The sequence below is a fragment of the Scleropages formosus genome, chromosome 4 (assembly GCF_900964775.1).
Source record: "Scleropages formosus chromosome 4, fSclFor1.1, whole genome shotgun sequence".
Taxonomy (NCBI): domain Eukaryota; kingdom Metazoa; phylum Chordata; class Actinopteri; order Osteoglossiformes; family Osteoglossidae; genus Scleropages; species Scleropages formosus.
Genome location: NC_041809.1, coordinates 8158931 through 8179070, shown reverse-complemented (window position 1 = coordinate 8179070; position 20140 = coordinate 8158931). Strand labels below are relative to the sequence as shown.

General features: G+C 43.8%; 1 protein-coding gene across 3 annotated transcripts in view; it reads right to left on the bottom strand.

The window, feature by feature from the left end:
• The window catches only part of prim2 (DNA primase subunit 2), a 64133-nt gene that overhangs the window by 15610 nt on the left and 28383 nt on the right, over window positions 1–20140 (bottom strand). For all 3 annotated transcript variants that reach the window (XM_018749244.2, XM_018749246.1, XM_018749245.2), the window contains 3 exons: window positions 13150–13217; window positions 9017–9089; window positions 6353–6538 (listed from right to left, as the gene is read on the bottom strand). In XM_018749244.2, the coding sequence (XP_018604760.1) occupies window positions 6353–6538; window positions 9017–9089; window positions 13150–13217 (327 nt within the window). The remainder of the gene's footprint in view (window positions 1–6352; window positions 6539–9016; window positions 9090–13149; window positions 13218–20140) is intronic.

Sequence of the window (20140 nt, the reverse complement as noted above, 5' to 3'; positions counted from 1 at the left end):
TATGTCTTAATTTTTATGGTACCATGAATGCCGGCTGATTCTGATTTAATTCAAGCAGCTGAACTGCAACTGAGCATTTTCTGAACTGACTTAGTAGTCAAGAAGTTAACACTCTCCATGACTAAAATTCTGCTGTTCTCTTACACATTCTGCCCTACTCTATATAGCATGACAATATCTATCTATAGCCATGCAATGTAAAGGAAAGTACTTTTACATTTTTTCATTTAGCAGACGATTTTCTCCAAACTGCAACTCGGCGAAAAAAGAAGTGCATCAACAACAGAGATAGTGATGCGAACACATGACTCTCAAAGTCCGCTGAGTTTGACTGGACTAACCCTAACCGACAATATTAACAACAAACAGCCTTACATGAGGAGCAGCAAAGAAAATCGACAGGAATAGAGGAGTAATAGTGACAGAGAATGTGATGCAAATTTATGGAGAAGACAGGAAAACTAAAGGAAAGCATCCAGGCAGCTACAGTGCCCTGACCATGAGGTCTTTGATCAACGTGGCCAACCAACCAGAAAAGGAAACGGCAAAACCTTCTTCAAGCTTTCTTCAACCTTGTCTAGCACATTCCTCGAATTGACTTCATCTCCTACACAAAAGCAGTTCTTGGGCGTGCCCCGCATCGACAGCAGGAGAATATTAAGAGGCCCCCATTTCTTCTCACGTACTTGGCGAGTGAGATTTCGGGGCCGGGCCTCTCGTTTCCTTCCGCTTCTCTGCGGTCATTCTCCAGTCCTGCCCCTTGGTGCAGAAGCGCTCAGAAATGGGAATGTGCACTTCTCGGAAGGCTAGCCCCATTGTCGTTCTCACCCAACGGGGCGACATCGGTATGCCAAGAGCACGGAGGCTCATGCAAGCTGAATTAGAGGAGTCGCTCGTAGCGGAAGTAATCCACTGGTGAAAGAAGCGCTGGAGTATATCGGCGCGAGAAACTCAAAATGACGCATAACACGGGGAATTTTGCAGGCTGCGGAGCGCCTCATTCGAATGCAGACCACCTCCTTGCCTTCTGTCCTCCCGCTACACAGGTACTGTTCAGCCATGTACAAATAAAATGGGATACGAGGAATGAATAAAAGCACGGTATGAAACTCTACTCAGGCAGCATATGGCGTAAAAGATAAAGCTGACCGCCGACGTAATTACCGGATGCGCTTAAGGTCTTGTAGCTCTCTAACAGGAGGATGCTGCAAATTAAGTGCGGTATTCCTCTCCGAGAGCTGTAAAACTGATAGGAATCCAGAACACTCATAATTAAAGGATTATGTTAATTAGCCGTGCTGGGAGCACCGTTGAGGTGAGCGCTGTTGTCTCATAGCCTGTGTGTATGTATCACTCATATTTCCCCCTTGTACAAGTGAATGTCAACCTGTCAGGGTGTATTCTCACGATGAGGAAGGAGCGCCAACACTGGGACATCCAAACCCTGCCCATCCACACCAATAAAAGTAAAGGCAAAATTCATCCATCTACCAGTTGTCACTAACTGGTTATTCTCTGTCAAGGTCTTGTGGCAAAGAGCCTGGAAGCATATGGCATGAAGCATGGTACACCAGGGAGAGGACTCTACTCCATCACAGGGCAATCATATAACACACACTCATTCCCTCACACACTCATTCCCTCACACACACACACACACACACACACACACACACACACACACACACACACACTAGTGGAAATATAGTGTTCACCTGACATGTATATGGAAGGAAACCAGAGAACGTGCAGAAAACCCACATGAACACGGAGAAATCATGGAAACCGCACACAAGCTGAACCAGATTCCAAGCCCATATTTGAACCCACAGCTCAGAAGCTGTGAAGGACTGGTATTACCTGCTGCACCAAAAAAATGTTATTTCTATTTTTCTATCTAAAAATCTATTTAATCTATTTTTCTTCCCAAAAAACAGTGAAGCACCACAAGGATCTGTGTCACCATTAGACCGGTTGCTGTGTGACGTTCATTACATTAAAGTATTACGAGCACTGTCTGAACACTGCTGATGTGGGTGCTTAATTAGTCTAATCATCACATTTGTGGCAGCGTGTTTATTATGATCGGCAAAACCAACTGGTATCTGGAGAAAACATCACATTTTATTTGCAAGCTTCAAAACATGCCTTACTACTGTCAGAGTATAAGCCAACACATCAAAAGCAGAGAATTACATTGAGCTAGAATACCGAAAACTCATCCATTCATTATCAATAAATGCTTAGTTCACTTCTGGATTGTGGTGGTCTGGAGACATAATGCATGAGGCAGGATACAGACTGGATGGATATAAATGCATCACAAATTCATACTCACACACCCACCCACGTGGGCAACTGAATGGAACCAGTTTGTCTGAAACACGTCTCTGGACTGCGGGAGGAAACCAGAGCACCGAGAGGAAACCCACTCAAACATGAAAACTGACAGACAGACTGAGCTGTAGTAGAACCCACATCCAAACCCAGAACTAAAGCTACCTGGGGCAGTGCCCATTACTGAAAACTGAATGTAATAAATGTGAAAGTGTTTCTAAGAAAAGAACACTGGTCCATTTTTATCAATGTTTCTTCATTGGACCAGCTTAACAGTGGTTTTTTTCCTTTGTTCCTCTTCATGTGTTGGTCCACACAAACATTAGGTCTTGACACCGTGTAATCTCATCTAATCTAGTCTAGTCTAATATAATAAAATGTAATCTAATATCATCTAACATACATCTAATGTAACTTGTAAACTCAAACTAGAGTGTGAATGAAAAGCGGTCCTCTGAAGAACCAATCTGCCCAACCACGGCCTCGCAGAAGGCCGGTGGACATCTTTTAAAAACCAGCAAATAAAACAAGAGTAATCAAGTTTGCAAAAAGTACAACACCGGCATCATGCATTTATATGTCAGACTCAAAGAAATTCTAAAGTGCATATGATTTGTGAGACGTGTTTATATCGAGAAGCGCTGCTTCATGAGTGAAGCATTTGCACTCGGCCTTGATACAGCCTGGCGTTCACGCTCAGAAAATTAAAACGTTAACACGGAGTAGACATCTGGACATGTGCGAAGGAACAAACGCTATCTGGCCCAGTCGGTCTCCAGCCACCCGGAGGAGCCAAAGGTCAACACAAAGCGATCAAACTTTAATGTCGAAGTTAGTTAGCGCAACACGGCCTCCCTCGGAGTTCTGTCTTGATTTCCCGGGAAAGAGAACTCGCCAGACAAGTAACGCCTCTAGAGGAAGAGACCGGAGGCGCCGTGCAATATTGATGAGCGACTTCTAGAAGATGACTTGCTGAGAGCTCTAGAAAACACAAGTCGTCGTCATCATTTATTCAGTTTGAATGGAGCTCATGCACAAATAACAGCGGAGAACACTGATGTTCGTGGGGGCCCTGGGAATGCTACGCCGCGCAAAAAACATTCAAAATGATCCATCAGGTGGATCTTTATAAAGGGTTTACTACATTTACATTTATTCATGGCAGATGCTTTTTTCGAAAGCCACGTACAGCCCTGGATCGCTACTGCAGGCATCGCAGTGACAGCGCCTCACGTGAATTTCCCATGTCACACACACAGTTACAACCACTGACATCACAGCACCCAACTTAACTCCCCAAAAAAGATGAGAGTTCTGCACAAAAGAGCAAGATAAAAGGGCCTCATGACACCACTTCTAAAGAAACATCAAGGTCAAACCCAACGAACATTCGCTTATTCCCTGAAATGTGCTTCGTTACATACGGACTCCCACGCAGCGGCGGCAGTGCCGGTTTAGCATCTTCGTCGCATCGCTGACGACAGGCCCGGGAGACCCGCTCCGTCTGGCCCCTGACATGCAACATACATCATCTAGCAGTCCCCGGCCCCAGCAGCCTCAGCTCGAACCGTGGGAGCCGGCGCCAATCCGCCCGGAAGGCCTGACAGAGGGGGCCAGTGATTCCAAACATGGCGCATTTGCAATGGGTGGAGTGTGACCGTTTCGAGGCGCGCCTGGCAATGAGCGTCTTTAACAAGCGGGCCGGTGCTCGGCGGGTGTGCGCGCTTGGCTGTGTTTAAAAAAAGGGAGGGGGGTGGATTTGATATCTTTCGAGCCTGCGATACTGGCTTTGCGGGAGTCGAAGTGGAGTGTGTCTTTGAACTCTTGTTTGTTCCTTTCAGCCGAGTGCTGCGTGACGAATGTTCATTGCTTAAGAACCCTGCTAAGGGGAAGGGGAAGGGGGTAGCGCCGGATAGAGTCTGAGCTCAAAAAGAGGATTTTGGTACAGGCGTGCATTCTGAACCTTAAAGGGGGCAATAAGACATTTCCATCCAAGTATTAAACTTCACAAAGCCTTATCTGGCTTAACTCCCCCCCAACACACACAGAAGGGACTTGTTTGTATTTATCAAGCAGATAAACACTGGTGTACACAAAAAAGTGCTGAAAAGTCTCCTCTTCTGAATGTGAATAAGTGGCAGCTAGGGGTAAAATTCGATAACTCTGGGGGATGCTGGGAAGCAAAAGTCTCATTATTGGAAGAGTTCAAAGGCATCACTTTCATAGAAAATACACTTGCTTTTGACTATGGGAAAAATATCCTCGGACAGATGTTTCTGACAAGTTGACAGCAATGGGCAAGGTTGCGGACTTATTCATCTACTTATCCGTCAGTTCTCTTCAAGGCGCATTATCGATCAGTCCTGTTTTTCTGGAGGAGCTGGGGTAGGTCTGTCATGAATTTGCAGGCCTTCGAAATCTAAACTTATGTTTTGCCTTTTTTTTTTTTTTAATGTGTTTATCTCCAACAGACCGCTCCGCTTATACTAGGTACCGCAAACCTCTTGCAGGAAGACGCCCCAAAGTCTCGACAGAGAGGGACTCTCTTGGGGGTAGGTTAGCATCTTTAAATGAGTGCAACTGATGGACCTGGCATACTACACACCAAACCACTTCAATTCACGCTGTGTGAGAACGGTTCCTTTGCGTCTTCAGAATCTCTGTCTGCATATTGTTACAAGTGTCTTGTGGACTGATGTACATGTGAAGCAAACTTAAGGCGAAACAAGGACAACAAACAGAGATCTAGGGTCAAATCAAAGAAACCCTCCCAGGAGGTGCAAATGATGACACGAAAGTTGTCATACTTTGGACATGTCATGAGAAGACTGGAATCTCTGGGGGGGAAAACAGTAACATTTAGAAAAGCAGAAAGAGGAGGATGACCCGCAACCATACGGATGGACTCAATTGCGACGACGGACGGGCTGCTTACACCAGTAAGGACACAAGTGGAGGACAGAGGTTTCTGGAGGCATTCTGTCTGCGGTCACCAGGAGTCCCGAAAAATGTAAAATTTAACAAATGGTGGTTCTTCGACTGTGCTGAACATAACAAGGCACTAACTTTACGGTGACAAACTATCGATATGAAATTTGGTGTTTTAGACCTTAATTATACAATTAGTGGCAGAGGCTGTAGAGCCTACAGGATCCTTTCAAACTGTACGTCTCCAGCTTCTCACAACAGAAACAATTACATTTCATTCTCCCTAAGCCCAGATGCGCTCCTGTGCAAATATGTGGGTCTTATCAAGGCCTATTTGATTGAAGGCCAATTGGGAATAAACACTCTTATAAATGAGAAGAGCGCGCACAGCTGGCTACAGGGATGTAATTTTCTTGTTAAATGTACCATAGACATAAAAGTAAGATTGAATCTGGAAAGCAGCGCACTTTCTAAATTTTATAATTAAGAACATGAGGGGAAAGGCACAATAATCTCCACATTAATACAAATATCGATGCTGAAAACAGTGAAATAAACCCTACAGCGACGTGACCTTTTTTTTTTATAAGTACTTTGCCTCTATTCATGTAGCTTTTCTTAATACTCAAAAATTACCGAGGTGTAGAAAAAAGAAAATTATGCTTTGGAGATAAAAACCAACCCAGAAGTCTGAACAAAAATCGGTGCTGAGTCTAATTTCAGTTCAGATTAATTCCAATCCTGTGTAAGGTAGAGCCCAAAGGAAAATGACATTGTGCTAAGGACAAAACAGCAACGGCATTTCTGCTCTTTCCAAACCATTTCCAATCCATTTTAGTGGAGGGAAGGACTAGAACACCTAAACCTTTGTAAATTTAGAGTAGGGGCAAAAGAAACACACCCCAGTCTAAGGTCCAAATGAGATCAGACCACTGTTTGGAGCACACACCTTTCACCTCAGGGGTTACAAGAACTGAAATACTATAATTAAGGACTATGTTTTTTATGGGTGAGATTGTGTTGGGGGAAGGTTATTGGGGTGATGAGGAGAAAAGGACAGGGTTAATGGGGTAATGTGCTGCATTACCTTGTCAGCATCCACTTTGCCCCTTAGGAACTCAGCCCTCCAGAACTGCAGTGCTTGGTCCAGAGTGAGGCCGATGCCCTTGAGGAAGAGGCCGTACTGCATGCGGCCGCCGTGCCGCAGGTGGTGACTGTCCCGCAAAGCTTTGTGGAGTTGCCTCATGCATGGGGGGAAGGACTTGGTGGAGAGCTGGGCGTGAACAGGACAAGAAGGAATGGGCTTTCAAACACCTTCAAACCAACACGTAGCGGCAAAGCCAACACCTTGAATGCAGCAAAATGAAACATAAAGGTGAACCTGTCTACACCTGACTGAGAAAAACCAAGAAGCGGAGACCCACTACTCCAGTTCCCCAAGGACCACGAGGGGATCGGTCCTCTTTGTGAGGAGCCATCAGAGGATAGCGTGAAGGGCTCGAGTCAGAAATGAGTGCGGCTGAATGATGACATTTCGTTCTCTGCCATTCTCTGATAATAAACACATGAGATGAGGTGTTTATACAGGTGTCCCTAATAGTTCCTTGGTTTCGTAAGGAACACCTGCAAAGTCCAGAATCCATGGGGATTAAAAACTGTAAGGTGAGATACAGAATTTGGAACCATTTCCATTTAAACTGCATATTATCCTTTCAAAAAAAGTACACATAATCATATCATATCGCCACTCTGGCAAGGCAGTTTAATCTAGTTTAGACTTGTCTCTCACTGGGAGCTGGTAAAATGTCAAACACTAAAGATAAGTGAGATCACACCCAATTTCTTGAGGCAAAAATATAAGAACTGGAAAAAATGTAGGAAGCAAGAGTTTCTGACTGCAGTAATACCCCTTTCTCCACTTAGGGTCAGAGCAAGTATTTGAACTTGGACCTGAGTCCTTGTTCAGAGGAAAAAAAGTGGACTTCGGGGATTTATAGTGCTTTCCAAAGTCTTGCTAACTCCTGAAGGCATGAGCAACCCTTGTGCTAGCTGAGGAAGTGAGCGAATCACAATCGCAGCATCGTGTTTCCAGAGTTCTGAGGTGGTGTAACAGCGTACGGTGAACATACAAAATTAAGATCAAACACTGAATATGAAATTAGGTCATAAAGGTACTGTCAGCATCCAAGCATTCATAAATAAACCCTGTGTAAAGCCAAGATAATTTATTCCTGACTCATTAAATCACATTATTAACTACTTGGCTGAAGCCTTTGACCAAATCAATTCACAATTTGAGATTTATATAATAAGCCAATTACAATTATTTATCCATTTATACAGCTGGGTAATTTTTAATGCATTGATTCAAGGCCACTACTTTGCTCAAGAGTACTACAGCAGGAACAGGTCTTTGAACCCAGCTCCTTCAACTGTAAGGCCCTAACCACTGCTATTTAATGTCATGACTATATCATACTACGGTATATCAAAATTTTGCTAAGGAAAATGACAAAGTCATGGTGTTTGAATGCATTTCCTCTACTGCAGCCAAAAGTTAATTTGATGAAATCAGCATCAGTCCAGTTTACTTACAACTCTGAACTGGAATAAAGTGACTCGGCAGTCAAAGTTTCCCTTTCCGCCAAAGTGTCCATTAAAAGATAATGAGTAACATGCATCTATTTGACAATACAGCAAAAAACAATTAGTGTGAAGTTCAAGACAACAGTTCTCTCCTCAATAATTTGAATCTCAGCAGCCACATGAAAACAGGTGCAACAGAAATGGGAAATTCATCACAGACAATATCATTGTCCGGGTTACCTTCATACCAGCAGCAGACTTAATTATAATTACATAGCTCATTCCTGAATGGAAATTAAAAACAGAAGCAAATAGAAGTAAAAAGGACAAAAGCGACATGTCATAGACCAGCCATACAAGACAAGTGGAAATTTGTTCTCTTAACTTTTAAAAGCTTAAATATGTGGTCCAATGGATGTTTAAACATCTTGGCCTCAGGTGGAAATAACAGCAAACTACATGTATTCTTTTCCATTTTGAAAATCACAAACATAAACACTCACAGAGAATTTCATATAGCTTGACTGGGAATTCTTGTACATTTGAAGGACAAAATTTGCATTTGGTAATGGACCAATTAATTGGAACAGCAGTCGCCTCTAATGACAGAGTTGTCAGGCCTGGTGTTCGGGAGCAACAAAATGAAAAGTTTCTCCTTTCTGACCTCTGGCCCAGCAGGCTGATCTCCGCTCACCTTTTTTGCCTTGTGCCGCACAACCTGAACACCCTTCTCCATAATCATCAGATGAACACGCAGCATTAGGGAGGATTAGTTCCCGTCGCCTGGGGTGCTTTGTTTCCAGCTACCACTGAGTTCTTGGAAGTTACTGGATAATTCATAATGCGGAACAATGTAACGCAGATCCAAAACCTTGAAGGATACGACTTTTTGAGACCCAGCTGCACCTGCTTGCCTTTAACACTTCCAAGGGCAGAGTGGTAAACAGTTACCGCTCTGTAGTTCTGGTCGATATTTACATAACTATGTGTTTTAACAGAAGTAAGTTGAATGAATGAACTTCCAGCACGACCTCTGTCTCATGGTCTTGAAAAATAAAGTATGCACAAGCGGTTCTCCATAAGGAGATCGTGTTTAGGTTTTTCTTCTCCCTAGCTATCTATCGTAGGAGTTGCGGAGCAACGAATGCAAATACATGTCACATACCGAATCAATCTGTTCCAAGGAGATTTTGCCAATGTTCTTCTGGATGCTGTAATCCTGACCCACGTAGGCATGGCTGGCAGAAGGAGGGTGAGGTGAGAAGAGAGAACAAAACCGTCAAAATCACACACGAAGACAAGCCAAATGTAAAGATTCAAGCAAACACATCCCGTGTCATGTATGTGGGTATTTCCACCACCTCTGACCTCAATCAGTTGCTCCATTTGTACCACTGAAGAGCATCTGGCTATATGAGCCTCTTCAACCATTTCATGACTTAGGGTAATTAATGCAATTACAATAATTATTTTACCACATTTGCTTTATTTATTTCAAAATCTGTCTTATTTGCCTATGAGTTCTGCAAAAATGAAACAGATTTCATTTCCTCACTTGTATGGAACAATAAAGGTACAGAATTAAAAAAAAGGCAAACACAGCTGTTGAACTAAGTTAACAAAAAGTGTAACCCTTTACTTTCCAGCACACAACGTGTTGACGAGTAACACGGCACAGCGGGACTGATTGGCACTGGGTTCCTCAGCGCTCGACGTCCTCGTGTCCTCAGCGGTAACGCAAGGTGAGGCTGTCTGCAGTTGCCTCCTGTGAAAGCACAGTTTCTCCTACCTGGCACACAGGATTCCATTTATGCCCCCCCATCCCCAGTCATTTCCCTCTAGTGTGCAATTTCCGTCCCATCCATCAGAGCTTAGAGGTGACGGCAGCAGTGCTTGTTTAGCACATTACGGAGCGCTTAGTTCTCTAGGGCCCCTGCGCCCTAGCCCCCGAGGGCAAGGCCACCGTGCTAACGGGGGGTGATTCCTAATGACAGCCCGTTTCCTACGGCGTCAAGACGGATCACCTCTTGTAGATTAATTGAGCGGTGGTGAGCAGAGGGGCAGATGTCTCCACAGATTCATTAAAATGCTATCCAAAAACAAAGGGGGTAAAAAAAAGGCGTGGCAAACTGTAAAAACATCACTAAAAAGGTAAAAGAGTGAATGTGAAATTTAATTTTCCCAGCCGAGTCCAAGTACGCATCAAACGCTTTTCTTACGAGAAGCCGTTTCTGCCCCGGTTGTATATGAATTATATTAATAAAAAAAGAACAAGTGCCCCTTATGAAAGCGCCACACAGCTTTCCTTCCATTACAACAAACAGACAGGAATGCTGATGTTACCAAAAGATGCTGGCAATAAGACTCACACTTTGCTGTAGACCCCACAGGGAGCTCGACTGCATCAACACCTCAATGGCGAACCTGCTTTTTATAGTCCTCCCACACCGCCACCCCCTGCAAAAAGAGCCCATCATCACGGAAGACGCCACACGGCAGAATTTGCTTATTCCTCATCGTCTACTGGACCACGTTTCATGAGCTGTCATTTTTTCAGAGCGATGCCGCACTGCGGTGAGTTGGACTGCAAGACTGGACTTGGGTTCGAATGTGGCTCAGTGTGGGTGGAGCTTGCATTTTAACCCTTTGTTTGCATAGCTTTCCTCTGAGCGCTCTGGTTTCCTCCCACAGTCCAAAGATATGTGTTTCAGGTAAACTGGTGACTCCATATTGCCCTGCAGAGTGTGTATGTGTGATTCCTTTCAAGTACATTGGTATCCCATGCCTGCCTCACACCCTAAGCTTCTGGGGTGGGATCCGGATCACCATATCCCTCCTTTAAACAAGTGGTTATTGATAATGGTTGGATTGAAGGATATTACTTACTCAGAGGATCTTAAACATTGTATCTTCCTGTTTCTGAACACTGCCAAGGGCCCCAGAAGGCTTGATACTCACACATATTTTACCTTCTCACTTGTCCAGCTGTGACTTTGGAGGGCAGAATGAGAACTATCGGCCCACTCCACTTGTCCCCATAGACAAGGACATTACAGGAAGCTGTATTACCTTCCAGGCAGAGCGGCGTGAGACAGGGTGAAGGCTTGGTGGCCCCACTCAGGTGTTATTTGGCTAAAAGGTCCAGAAATAAATGAAAGCACCAGCTATGAGAATGACCAAACTGATGACGATTTCTAGTTGTACTTGCCATGGTCATCTTGACGTCTTAATTGTTCACGAGGAGGAGGAAAAAAAAAAAAAACTCTACATACCCTACTCACCAATCTGGATACAACAGGGTAATCAGGCTTTAAGGTAACAAGGTCAATGATTCTAATTAAGATTCATTAACTAAGGTTAAGTGAAGATGAGAGGCTGTCTCACCTATACTTGGCTTATGAAGTAATAAATCTAATTATAAATGGCAATGTAAAAAACTGCATGCATTACACAGCTGCAGAGATATGTATGGCAAACGCTGAATGTTCTGCCTTGTCAAAACAAAAATATTGTTAATATAATTATAATTACGCATTTATTAATGTGAAATTTCTCTAATAATTCCCTGTTGAAGCAGATGTTGAGTGCTGCCCACCACTTTGACACAGATCAAACTCCTCACAGCTACAGCAGCGAGTCAACCAACACTTGCGAGACAAAGACCATATCTGTCATCGGTTATACTGATGAGGAGCAGGTCCTGAAGTGCCAAGTGAAGAAGCTATGGTGTTGTTACAGCGCTCATTTACAAACCCACATCTACATTAATGCTCAGATGTAAAGGGCCTATTTCGGTGACCTTCAACTGACATTACTTTTTCTGTTCCTTTGGACTGGTTAGTAACTGTTCTCACATGACATACTGAGGACCTTACGCAAAGTTTCACAGCCAGCGCACTGTCGGCCTGCAGGATACCATCCTCCTCTGGAACCATTATAAATGAAAAAGTGTCACATGTTGGCACAAAAGCCATTCTTTTCACAGGGTGAATAGCAGATTAGTGGTAAACTCCTTTCTAGCGAGGACTCAAAAAGCAAAGAAAATGGCGAATGAGGTCCAATAAAAATTTACGGTACGTTCGATGTGGGACCAGCCTACAGTGGTTGCTTATTTGCCGGGATCCAAATTGCAGCAGAGTGCATATTTGCACGCATGTGTTCGGGGCCTAATCCCTTCTCGCTTTCCTTTCACGGTGAAGAAAGCAAGCAAACACATGGGGGTGCGCACTTGCACTGGAGACCCGGGCTGATGTGAAATGTGGCTTTATCTGGCTGGCCCAGCAAGCGTGCCCTGGTGACGGAGCGCCGCAGCCAGCATTCTGCCATTGTCACTTCAGTGTCGGCACCATCGCCAGCGCATCCAATTAAGTCTCCTTTCAGAGTTTCATCGGCGGTAAATAAAACAGCTGCCTGTACTGGTGTCTTCAGGGAGCACCGGCGTTGTTTCCCTCCTACCCCAAGCCTTGCCAAACGAGCGGCCAGGAATCGCCCGAGGACGCAGCGGAGCTGGACGGCCGTGAAAAGTTAAAGACTCTTCTTAGGCGCCAGTCCCAAGAGTGTCATTGGGCAAGTGCTGGTTTGTGTTTTATGCCTGTAGGGCCCAGGAGGTATCATTCCAGCTCTACAGAGAAAGGCCCACAGGTGGTCTGGGACTGCTGTCTCGCACAAGACAGGAATGAGCCAGAGCTATATGCTGTCCAATGGCGTGACAGACGGACACAGAGTGCTAAAAATAATGAACGAGACTGGCCGGTCCTGGCCTCACACATTAGCGTAGCTGTTCTCCATCCATTAGCACAATGGCGGCCACGGACACAGCCGACGTCCCAGAAGACAGCCATGCTGCGGTGAGCTTCGGCTAAAGGAGCGTCCAAGAAGGAAGCATCGCATGACAGGATAAAAAGAGCAGAGTACGAAAACTTATGATTACATCGATTCAGTGGGTAAAAGCCATAAAGACCACAAGACACAAAAAGGGGATATGTGAAATTCCTTCGCATGCAATTGCCACTAAGGGCTTGTAAAAGGTTGCCTCTAAATATAGAATTGTGACTGCGAACAAGCGAGAGGCAAAATAATCCTCGTCTTTTGTGCCTTTGAGATAGAGAAGTCGCAGAGCAATTCTTTATCCCCGCGGTCTCAGTTTATGAAGAAATGACAGAAAAATGAATGACCTTTAATTTGGAAGTCCTGAATACTCGCTGTTTACCTAATTACTAAAGACCTTAACCGTATCATAGACAATGGGCAAAAAAAAAAAAAAGCGCGGTTTACACCGCCGATGATGACAAGAAATACCTGAGGTGGCTAAGCAGAGGCTGGAGTCGTTCATCAGACTGCACCACCGGCAGGGACCGGGCTGTGAGCTGCAAGATAAGAACATACATGCTTGTTTAATCGCCACACAGGAGCCTCTCTTGCCAAACAGGAACAGAGAGCGAAACATAAAGTTTATTCTTAATCTGCCTATAATAAAGAACAGGACCCAGGAGGGTTGGGGAGAGAGGTAGGGGGGTGGGGGGGTTCACATCTGACTACTATTGTAACAAAGACATGTGATAATTATTGCATCCTGTCCATTGGTGGAACATTTTAATAAACTAAATTCTTTAAGCGGAACGACTTTGAAATTCTACACAAGCAGTTGAGCATCCCCCCCGATCCCCACCTTCCTTGAGCGATCTGACACCAACGCGCAGATGTGATTAATATGTTTTATGTAACTAGCCTTTGGAAATCCAACCACACACAATGGGCCCATTTCCCACTCCACACTAATGCCTCCTGAGTATGAGGAGACTTGACAGGTGTTGACGAAAGTCCTGCTACGCAATGTTCGTCGCTCTAACTACCGCCACGTCTGAGCTCGTTTACCTCGCCTCACTTCATATTTACACACGGATCTAATGTACTGATCGTGGCGTAAATGCGATGATGTTACGTAAATAATTGTCAAATGACAACTGTGAAACAAAACCGCCGCAGCCCTACTTCAAGCCCAGTCGCGTGGAGAATTTCCGAGGCCGCTCAACAGCTCCAACACCGTTCGTTCGGAAAACATGTCAAGCACAAGCTGGCCTTTGTGGGCAGGACCTGCGTTCTAAAGTGATTTCAGCATAGAGACAAATCAAGTCAGCTCTTTAGCGGCGATGACGGGGTATTTGTCAGCTCGAGCGGAAATAAAAGACAATGACAAACAGATCTGAAGTTCCTAAACAGCAGAGCTATTGAAGCGGCACTGGAGAAAAGTTTCGGAACAATTTTTGCAGGGCCCCTTTCAAGTCGATTGATGACTTTCCTCAGACCTTTGGCAAAGCCGGTATCCTTCAGAAATTAAAAGGAAGCTGTTTACATAACACTGACTCAGCAAAGTGCACAGTTTCCCCACAGGGAAAGTGAGACTGACATGCCTTTGAAATCGGTTTCCTTCACGGCGATGTGCTAAAACAGCAAGCAGACGCTCACACTGATTACTGAAAAGTTTGTATTAATAAGCTGCCAACTTGCTGATTGTAAGTGGATCATTTTAAATCGATGTATAGCAAAACAACAGATTTCACTACATTTCCCTTAATCAATGATGGAAATGTGAGGAGTTTAAAAAAAAAAAAATGCTAAGACAATCAAATTAACAGTATTTTTTATTTCATAAGGCTGACACTGCTTATTAAGTGACACAAAGAATATTTCCAGATGTGGTACAGCTGTGGTTAGTTGCGGTACTACCGCGAGGCAGAGGTCGAGGCAGTGTACCACGTACGAATCCAGTTTGGTAAACTGAAATTTAAACACTTCTTTTCGAGAATTTGCAAAGAGGTCAACAGGAAGAATCCTGAGTTACTACTAGGGGCTGCAGATGGTGGGGTGGTTAGAGCTGTCACCTTGCAATCAAGGGACCCAGGTTCAAATCCTACTCTAGTACCTTTAATCACGCTAATTATGGTGAATTGATCCGGTAAAAAAAACTACTTGGCCTGATAAATGAGTATATAATTGTAAGCAGCTTAGTGTACAAACCTAACATTGTAAGGTGCCCTGGACAAAGGCATCAGATACATGAATAATTAATTCAATTCATTCACACTAATTTCCCGAGGCCTAAACATTTAATTACCAGCAGCAGATAAGAAATCACACAGCATACACAAAGACACAAACAAATTCTGCCACTTCATATATTCGCTTTCCAAATCTGCTGCTATTTTTAAGCGAGAAGGGAAGTCCTTCTCCCACTTGGGATCCACAACTCCCCCATAGACCATAGAAATGAAACAAAGAAAACAGTTGAGTGTCAAGAAGTCATTGATTAATGCAAAAGGGAAAAAAAAAGACTAATAGTCAGAGACTGTAGGTGGTGAAAATTGAAGGAAACACATTTGACTGAAATCCTTCTGCAACATAATGGGCAGAGCACCAGAGGTCTTTTCCAACTTAAGTTCGTGGGACCTGGAAGCAACTCGCATTCTGAAGCTGCTGGAAGATCAATACAAGGCAATTGCACACGCTAAACACCATCGAACACAAATAATTGAACAGTATGCCATTACTGCCACAATTAAATTTCCCTTAAAAAATTTAATTGAGGACATTTTGTAGCATTTATGCTAATGTGTTCCTCGCAAACATTTGGCCAGCGCAAAAGTGCTTTGACCATTTCGCTTTCGCTGCAGGTCCAATTAGAACGTCGGCCCTGTGATATGCTAATAGGCAGACACGCTTGTTCATATCACCGCCCACGCCCTCGCCACCCTGAAAGTACTGCACTGGTTTGGCAATTACCGACTTTCGCAGCCCCCAGATTGACATTTACTCGTGCTGCAAGATAAGTGTTGGCTTTTTGATCCCAAAACAGGAAGGGAAAAAATGTCCTTAGAATCAACTGAAAAAACAAAATATCAAAGTGGACTTTCACTGAATATGACACCTGCATTGTACTAGGGTAACACACCAGCTACTGTAAGTATTAATTCTGCACAAGAAAGGCTGATTTTCTTGACCTTCAAAGAAAATGAGTTTCCCGGATGCAGCGTGTCCTATACATCTAAATCTTTGTGCAACTGAAATTGTCCCCCTTTTCATCTTTCAACTATTTTTGGGTCTCTGAGAGTGGCTCTGTCTGTAAAAGTAGGCATGAACTCAGGTTGTGATTCAGGTTTGAGCGGATCATCCCCGCAGCAGCACCTCCATGGGAGGTGTCAGCCATCACAGGTGAGAGAATCCTCCTCTCTGCTCCAGGCCGGAGATGTGTCTCCCCGCTCAGCAGCGCCGATTCTTAACTCCGGTATCGTGTGAAAAATAGTGCTTTCTTTGAGATGAGTGACTTTTGGAGGAACTGATTAGTGCAGTGTTTCCTGGCACGAGCAAGGGTGCACCACGGTACACACTACCTACAGAGTGCAGAGGTACTGGAGGTGGTGAGAAAACTTGAGCCCCTCATAAGAAGAACGAAATAATCCTGCAGCCAAAAGATAACACAAGTTTATTAAAATCCAAGTTGCAAAGCTTGTGCTATGCTCTCAGATTAATTCAGATATCAGTTATCCATCACAAATTTAAAAAAAAAAAAAAAAAAATCATTGTGGAACACTGAATTTTTAGTGTTTAAAAAACATTTAATTAAAAAGGAATTAATTTTGTGTGGAAATGAAGCAATATTTGGGGAGCATGATAACTGCTGCCTCATGTTTAATTTCACAAATGCCTGGAGAGTTACTGCTTTTCCTTTCTACACACCAAATCCATCACTAAATAAAAATTACCAAAGACCGTCTTCTGATGAAAATGAGTGTGACCCACTTCAAACAAGAGTCGTTATATAGTGCTTTGCAAAAGCCTGCTGATATTTCAATCTAATTATGGCGGCATTTCGGTCGGATGGCAGAGGAATGAATTAGCACAGCGATTTGGAGAATAATGCATTTGTGTTTCAAAGTGCGATCGTTCTCATTCCTAATGAGATGCTCCCTTTGCTGTGCTAACTTTGAAATAAAATGTAGCACGGGAGCTCGGGCGCCCAAGCAGCAGTGAGCAGAGCAAGGTGACGGCCAGCAGTTCCCTAGCATATAAAGAGAGCTCCACCCACAGGTCACTTTCGGGAAGAATGAAAAAGGTAAACCACCGATGTGATGTAATGTCATTCCTCACAGAAAAGATGTCCTACAGTAAGGCCTGCAGTATGTACACTTTTATGGAAACTAAAAAGCATTAAACTAAGTAATGGCGTTTCAACTGAAAAATGTACTTAAGACCATTATTTTTGTTACTATAATAAAAGGACCATAAAAGAGCTGGAAAATACACCATAATAGCTCAATATTCTGAAATCATCACTCATTTGTGCACATGGGTGTATATAGAGTAATCTAATATTAAGATTAATTGTGCATGTACAATAAGTAAACATTAAATAAAGACGACATGTCACTACTATTATTATTATTTAGCTGATGCCTTTATCCAAGGCAACTTACAATGTGAGATGTGTATAGTAATATACTTACAATTATTTACTCATTGTCAAAGCCATACATATTTAAAGCAGAGCAGGTATGGGATTTTGGCTCAGGGATTCTACAGCTAAAGAAGGGGATTCGAACCCGTGTCTTTGATAATGCTACAAGCTGTCCTGCACTTACTGCTTTTGTGCTCAACTCTATCTAACAGTAGGATGCAGCACAATTTTGCACTTTTAATTCGCTTAAAATCTTCGGGGGAAAACAGTGTGGAGAAACAATCGGAACAATCAAAAAAACTTCTATTAGAAATGAAATGGGCGACCTTCAGTTTCAATGAGTCAAGATGGATAGGACTGACACTCCGAGCGCCGCCTATTCGTTTCATTTACTGCACAAATGAGCCTGGTTTTCAGCATCCAAAAGAAACTGGAGGCGTTTCAAAGAGCAGAGGTCAAATGGCGCGAGCCAGAAGCACTTGTCAGTAGTGGGCGCTGGCATGGGCCTCGACGAGGAGTCGCCGAGTTCCGAGGCTCGGCTCGGGGGAGCTCCTCATTAGCAGCGTCTTGTTAGCGCCACACGAACGTGTTTGTTGGAAGTCAGCGCTGAGGACAACCGTACCACAGAAGTGCTGGAAAGCGGCAAACACATGGCAGAAGTGAACTGATGCCACGCACCACTCGGCAGACGTCATCGCCGCACTAGTTCCCGAGCACAAAGGTCAGGGTCTTGTCGATTTTTCCAGCTGCTGCTTTGAATTCAGTGAAGACCCCCAGCGCGTGACAGTCAGGATAAGGTTACCAGTTCACTGCATAAATCGGCTTTTTAAATCAAGTTCGGAATCAGGAGTTGACAAAAATGAGTAATTATTACATCTGATACTGGCAGTGTGGGAAAGGGTTTTCTTTGGCTTCCCCCCCCTCCGCCCAACAGCAATTTTCTCAGTGTTTTCAAATAAACGACAGCTGCACATGTAACATAACGCGCGAGTACATTTTTTTACCGTGTCACTCAGCTAAGAGGTAAATGACATGGCTCTGGCTCAGTTTGCTGGAAACTTGTAGCAGTTTTCCCATGGAACACGGCATCGTAACGCAACAGGCTCATCCCTCACTTATCTACTGCTCCAACTGTGCTTGAGTAAAAGAGCTTTTACTGTGCCTCTAGCACACAATACACCATTTGTGAGCTATGTCAGCACGCTGCATAGTAAACGGTATTGAGCCACTGCCCTCAACCTCAGTCTTTCCTCATTCTGTTTTACTATGTCGTGATTTAAAAAGCTCTTATTTCACTATCCACTTCCTTTGTTCCTCTGCTCTGTTCTCCACCTGAAACAAGTTTATACAAATAACGGAAGGCCTCAGAGCAAAAGATTGACTGGAAAAACAGACTGCCTTGTTAACATTACGGCAAAATGATGCGTGATGCAAATTTAACGCAGCCCTGGGAGCAACGCAAAGTGCAGCGTGAGCGCGAATGCTTACTTGGCACAGCAGGCAAGTCAACTGGCTGCTTCAAATTTATGCACATAGACCAACTTTAGAAATGCTGGTCTAAACTCACCGGTCAGCATCAATAGAAAACTTGCAAAATTAACTGGAGGTGAACCTGAAAATGTGTGCATCTTCTCACAGTGAGCAAAATGCGTGAGCTCATGTTCAGTGGAAATGAGGGAAAAGGACCTTCAGCATTGTTAAAACCTGGAATTTAAAAAAAAAAAAAAAAAAACAATGCTTCATTTTCTGCTCATTTTAGCATTAAAACCATAAAAAAGCACACCTAGGAAAATGTGCTTCTTTTAACCTCCCCAGATTTCATTTTCCAGGCATTTTCTGATGAAGAATATTCCAGTGGAGGCTGTATTGTTCACAGACCGATACGGAGAGACAACTTTGCCAAAAGTAAATCCTCATCTCTTTGCTCGAGTGACAAACTGAAGCCGCGCTGGCAAAATTTCAACGAGTTTCACACCACATGCCTGTATTTAAATACATCTTCCAAACTTTCAAACCAATTTCTGTCAGCTAACTTATTTCCTGTTACGAACGGTGCACTTTCATAATCTATAAATATGCAAGCGTTGCACAAAAAGGGGAAAGGCACCATTTACTTGGTGAATTTCATGTGGTGCCCCGAGGTGGCAGTGATTTGCATTAAAGGGCAATCTTGAGTTATGTTTTCCTACAAAGAGAACGCAGCAGCACACATATTGGCCATTTTAATGCTCAATCATCCACATGGTTATCTGTCCTGCTTTAGTGGATTTTTTTTAATTAACTGTAACAAATAGTTATCGTACCAATCCATTTTATTTGAAATTAACCTGCAGTTTTCAACACTGGGATCAGTATCTGAGAAAACCGCACGAGTTACAATCATTCCTGGGACCGTTTTGTGATATTTCCAAATGCAAGTCTGTGCAAAAACGGCTGGTCCGTAATCTGCCTGCAGGAACAATATTTGACTGACACAAATAAAAATGACAGCAGGAACGGGGGTGGGGGGCAGGAGGCAGGGTGAAGAAGTAGCTGAGCCGAGTTCAACCTTAGTGTCCTTCTGCTGCCATTATTTCATCAGTTTCGGCTTTTCTAAAGTGGGGGGGGGGGGGCACGCCCCCACATCCCACACAAAAGATCACGGGAGATCACGGAAGCAATTTCTTCCTCGGCTCGGGCCTGAGAGAGAAAGGTCACCTGTCTAAAAGTAAAAGGACAGCACGGCTCCCAATGTGTCCCTTATCCGCCAGGGACGGAGGCGGCGTGTTAACACAATGACAAAATTGCATGTCAGGTTGTGACACTGCAACACTCAATAATTCTGCAGGATAAAGAGCC